Source organism: Nerophis lumbriciformis, linkage group LG22, assembly GCF_033978685.3.
Source record: "Nerophis lumbriciformis linkage group LG22, RoL_Nlum_v2.1, whole genome shotgun sequence".
Taxonomy (NCBI): domain Eukaryota; kingdom Metazoa; phylum Chordata; class Actinopteri; order Syngnathiformes; family Syngnathidae; genus Nerophis; species Nerophis lumbriciformis.
The window spans coordinates 7,266,272-7,272,271 of record NC_084569.2 but is presented as its reverse complement, the minus strand read 5'-3'; the positions used below and the strand labels follow the sequence as shown (position 1 = coordinate 7,272,271).

Sequence of the window (6,000 nt, the reverse complement as noted above, 5' to 3'; positions counted from 1 at the left end):
TTTTTGTGACTGTCGTAGACATAAACAGCGTCGCAGCTCTTGCAAATCACGTAGCCAGCATTACTATCATCCTGATTTACAACCTCATAAAAACGAGTCCACGCTGAACTTTTCTGGCCTTTTTTTCCCCTGGTCTTTAGTATTCCCTTTTTTAGTTTGTCGCGTACCACGTTTGCTGCCGGCGTTGCCATCTCTTTTTTTTTTTTCTTCTTCTGTTGTGGCATATGCTGCAGGTGCCTGCTCGTTTTTCGTATGTGGGTAACAACATTTAACTATGTATATATATTTCCCAATTGGTTTAACTGCCACCCGCCTGAATCTATTTAAAATCTAATTTTTTTTTTATTTCAACCGCCCGACCCGACCCGCGGATAAAATCTTTTTTTTTTTCTATTTCAACCGCCCGACCCGCGGTTAATCCGCGGACTCCGCGGTTGTGTCCGCAAACCGCGCATCTCTATTAGCCATGTTGCTTTGGTGGACCACCACTTCGTACACAAGTCACGTGACTGAATACAACCTATACAGACTGTATTTCATAGCATTTTGTGTCAACATAAGACAAATTATTTGGTATGTGAAATATTGGTATTTATGTTCACACACTTATATTTACTGGTTAAATTTAATTATTTTGCTTGCCCTAAAACATACTTGCCAACCTTGAGACCTCCGATTTCGGGAGGTGGGGGGTGGGGGGTGGGGGTGTGGTCGGGGGCGTGGTTAAGAGGGGAGGAGTATATTGACAGCTAGAATTCACCAAGTCAAGTATTTCATATATATATATATATATATATATATATATATATATATATATAAATATATATATATATATTAGAGATGCGCGGTTTGCGGGCACAACCGCGGAGTCCGCGGATTATCCGCGGATCGGGCGGATGAAATTAAAAAAAATTAGATTTTATCCGCGGGTCGGGTCGGGTCGGGTCGGGCGGTTGAAATAAAAAAAAAAAAAGATTTTAAATAGATTCAGGCGGGTGGCAGTTAAACCAATTGGGAAATATATATACATAGTTAAATGTTGTTACCCACATACGAAAAACGAGCAGGCACCTGCTGCATATGCCACAACAGAAGAAAAAAAAAAGAAGAGATGGACACTTTTACAGAGCGGAGAAGGGACGCCTCGCCGGGGTCCGGGACCGAGGCCCCTTCCCCCGAGAGGGCCCCACCGGGAGCCGTAGCTGAGGCGATCCGCGAGAAGGGCCCGACGCACGTCCAGGGTCACCACCGTGCCCACCGCACCGACACCCTGCCTCGTCCGCCTTCGCCGCGGCCGGCGTCACGCGCAGCAGGTAAGCAGCTTACCTGCCCGCCACCCCCGTGGCCGGGGGCTCGTAACAGGGGTCACTCCGCGCGCTCCGTCCGCGCAGCTTACCTGCCCGCCACCCCCGTTGCCGGGGGCGCGTAACAGGGGTCACTCCGCGCGCAGTGCGCTCACGAAAGGGGTGGGGCTCACCCTGGTTGATATAGACAGCAGGACGGTGGCCATGGAAGTTGGAACCCGCTAAGGAGTGTGTAACAACCCACCTGCCGAATCAACTAGCCCTGAAAATGGATGGCGCTGGAGCGTCGGGCCCATACCCGGCCGTCGCCGGCAGCGAGACGCGCTTGGAGGTGTGCTCAGCGCGGCTCCCATATGATTGCGCACTGGTGTGCGTCTGGGTCGTGACAGCGTGGCACGCGAATGTCTGTGCTGCATTGGATCAGTCTCCTTTCTTTAACAGGCAAAAGCTTTATAACCTCACTAATGCCTTGCATCGTCTATATTAGATGTATAACAACGGGTGGGTGCGGTTCTGATCAAATGTTACATCGCGTGGATGGCGGATGGTTGACGACTTTCTGATGCGGTTGCGGATGAAATAATTGCCTATCCGCGCATCTCTAATATATATATATATATATATAGAGAGAGAGATATCTACATCCTGAAAATATGCAAACAAAACTGTGTTTAGATAATTGATACTTCAAAATTGCATAAATAGATATTAAGGAATATAACATAACTTGGCTTCTGAGAGTTTCAAAATATAATGAATTAAATGCTAAAGTTGTTGATAAACAAGCAATTATTTTAATAATTAAATATGGTCATTTTAAATGAATTATTATGATAATTTAAAATCAATTATTTCCAATATGTTTATTTTAATGTATAATTCTATGGCTGGGTGTAATAAGGAGTCACGAAAAAATACAGATAAAAATACAATTAATTTTGATGTTTTTAGCAAAATAAAAAAAATAAAAAATGTATTTAGTTTTTTGTTTTTTTTAATTAATAGATATATTTATTTGTAGGTAAAATAAACACAATAATACAATTTACTGTATCTCTAGTCTGGATGATTTAGTTCTTGTCACCCTGTTGTCCTCCCGTCATGAAAAAAGGCTGTCCTCACTCAGGTCCGCATGGAGCTGGAGGGGGCGTGGCTTCCAGCTCCGGTTGAAAATCGGGAGATTTTCGGGAGAATATTTGTCCCGGGAAATTTTCGGGAGAGGCGCTGAATTTCAGGAGTCTCCCGGAAAATTCGGGAGGGTTGGCAAGTATGCCCTAAAATGGCATTAAATACAAATGCATTGGTAACCGCCTGGTGATGGATTTGCAAGGGTTCAACGTTAAATGTGTATTTTTAATCGGTGATTGGAAGCCCAAAATATCACAATTTGAACATGTCTTAATTACAAAAACGATATTTTACCAAATAAATATCAATACAATAGACTTGAGTTTAGTACAGCACAAACAATGACAGTATTTTTATGACGTAATGTACTGTAGAATGGAAAACATTTACCTTGGAAAGTGAATGTATATGGTAGCTCCTTTGTGCTGCTTCTCCATATTTTCATGTTCCATTGTTTATATATTTGATAATTAGCCTCTTCTTCACACTCACTTCATGTGTTCCAGTGGTTGAAAAACAAAGTTATATCGAGCTCTTGCTATGAACTAATGCTAGTAAGTAAGACCGGATGTTTTGGTCAAATCTAGCAGGTTCAGTGGCATTCGCTGCGCCATCTAGTGGTGTGGAGGCTCATTACTCACACTGTGTTCATGAATGCAAATACAATATGTCATTAACTCATACTTGCCAACCCTCCCGGATTTTCCGGGAGACTCCCGAAATTCAGCGCCTCTCCCAAAAAACCTCCCGGGACAAATTTTCTCCTGAAAATCTCCCGAAATTCAGGCGGAGCTGGAAGCCACGCCCCCTGCAGCTCCATGCGGACCTGAGTGACGTCAGGTGCGCAACACCACGTAAATCGTTGGCCAACCAAAAAGTAACCCCAGTACACTATAGCCAACATTCACCAGGAGGTGGCAACAGACAAACATAGATAACTCTATTACATTAATCCCCCTTTTAGAAATGTATAGAAGTTACTCAAAATAAATAAACAACCCAACCAAAAAATACAGCAAAAAACTGTACTTAAGCCACATTCTTTTTTTTTTTTTTTAGTACTGAACTCTTAACCCTCATTTGTAAAAAAAAAAAATAACATGCTTATTATACAAACAGTATTTGTACGCCTTTAACACAGATTTTTATACGGTCTTCAGAGATTCAGTTTTTTTGATGGTACTCGAAACCTTTCTGGGTACCTGCGAAAGGGTGTTCAGCATGGTTGGAAAAATAGTGTCAGAGAATAGAACAAGGATGCAATTCAACCCTTAACTCAACAATGAGTAGATGAGTGTTATGTGTGTATATGTGTAAATAAATGAACACTGAAATTCAAGTATTTCTTTTATTTATTTATATATATATATATATATATATATATATATATATATATATATATATATATATATATATATATATATATATATATATATATAAAAGAAATATATATACAGCTAGAATTCACTGAAAGTCAAGTATTTCTTTTATATATATATATATATATATATATATATATATATATATATATATATATATATAATAAAATAAATATATATACAGCTAGAATTCACTGAAAGTCAAGTATTTCTTTTATATATATATATATATACATATATATATATATATAATAAAATAAATATATATACAGCTAGAATTCACTGAAAGTCAAGTATTTCTTTTATATATATATATATATATATATATATATATATAATAAAATAAATATATATACAGCTAGAATTCACTGAAAGTCAAGTATTTCTTTTATATATATATATATATATATATATATATATATAATAAAATAAATATATATACAGCTAGAATTCACTGAAAGTCAAGTATTTCTTTTATATATATATATATATATATATATGTATATATATATATATATAATAAAATAAATATATATACAGCTAGAATTCACTGAAAGTCAAGTATTTCTTATATATATATATATATGAAATACTTGACTTGGTGAATTCTAGCTGTAAATATACTCCTCCCCTCTTAGCCCCGCCCCCAACCACGCCCCCCCCCCCACCCACCTCCCGAAATCGGAGGTCTCAAGGTTGGCAAGTATGCATTAACTCAATTTGAATAAAATAAGTGCTTAAATAAATTCATAACAAAATAGGCTATACATTGTTGTAAAATGTATTAATTTCATATTTAAATAAATTCACATTAATTGGTTTTAATCCATAATAAAAAATGTATTAAATATATAAAATTAAAAAAAATGTACATTCTTTAAAATATTTGATTAACTGATAATAATGTCTAACAATTTAATGCATGAAACTTCTTTAGAAAGTTGTTTATTATTTACATTATAGGGCATCAAAGGAAAATGAAGAAGTATGTTAGGACCCACAAACATACAAAGTACTTCCTGCAAGAAAAATTGCCAAAGTGATCTTTTTTTGTTCATGTTTCTTTACCGTTCTAAAACGTACTTAATTGTGGAGAAGACGTGCACCCAACAGGCCTAAACCAGCCAAAGAAGAGCAAGATATTGTGTAGTTGTGTTGTATTTTTACATGTTTGTCTGCACAGTGCTTTCTGAAAATAACCACTGCAAAAAAGGTCAGCAAAAATGTCACCCCTGACAACTTTGAGGACGTTTCCGTCACCGATTTCTCCACGGGCTGGGTCGAATGCTGTTTTAAATAACGGAGAATGAGCATCTGTCATTCCCAAGTGTGCACAAATACTGCTGAATCCAAATCCATTATAAATACATGATCTATACACATCAGTACAATTATGAAAATAACCTCATAAAGCTGTATCATATATATATATATATATATATATATATATAATTGAAGTTAGCCTTAAACGCCTAGTGCAGTTTGACCCAATGTGGTCGTTTTTCCTCCTAAAAATAAAAAAGTCCCATACACACACATCATTCACACTGAACAACCACAATGAGGATGTGATGGCGCCTCCATGTGGATTATTGTAGCACTGCAATGGCCTCTCACAAAGAAATGTTATTTTCCTGTGGTAATGGGCTCCTCCTAGACAAGTGCCTTCTTTGTGGGGTTAAGGGGGTACGATACGAGAGACAGTGTGGTCAGTTTGGTATGAGAGCCTGCCGTCCTTTAGCTGTTGGCGACGGTGGTGCCGCTGCCCAGCTTAATGATCATTTGCTGGCAGTCCTGGAGGGTCCTCTTGTCCCCGAGCTTCTCCAAGGTGCGGGCGGCGTCGGCCAGCATGCCCACCCGCTGGCCGGGGGCCGAGAGGAAGGCCGGGGGAAGGTAGCGGCACGCCAGCATCACCGCCTCCGCCTGCTCCCGCTGGCCTGGACGGGTCTCGCTTTCCTCTGCGGACGCAAGGAGGACACCGTTTGGTTCTTGATGTACAGTTTTATACACTATATTGACAAAAGTATTTGGCCACCCGTGCAAATGATGAGAATCAGGTGTCCTAATCACTTAACCCGGCCACAGGTGTATAAAATCAAGCACTTAGCCATGGAGACTGTTTCTACAAACATTTGTGAAAGAATGGGCCGCTTTCAGTGATTTCCAGCGTGGAACTGACATAGGATGCA

The 6,000-nt window shown here is 39.1% G+C and overlaps 1 protein-coding gene across 1 annotated transcript in view; it reads right to left on the bottom strand.

Moving 5' to 3' along the window:
- Positions 1 to 5,452: 5,452 nt before the first annotated feature.
- The window catches only part of srebf1 (sterol regulatory element binding transcription factor 1), an 84,339-nt gene continuing 83,791 nt past the window's right edge, over positions 5,453 to 6,000 (bottom strand). The window contains exon 19 of the mRNA XM_061974329.2: positions 5,453 to 5,769. Coding sequence (XP_061830313.1) covers positions 5,549 to 5,769 — 221 coding nt within the window. The 3' untranslated portion in view covers positions 5,453 to 5,548. The remainder of the gene's footprint in view (positions 5,770 to 6,000) is intronic.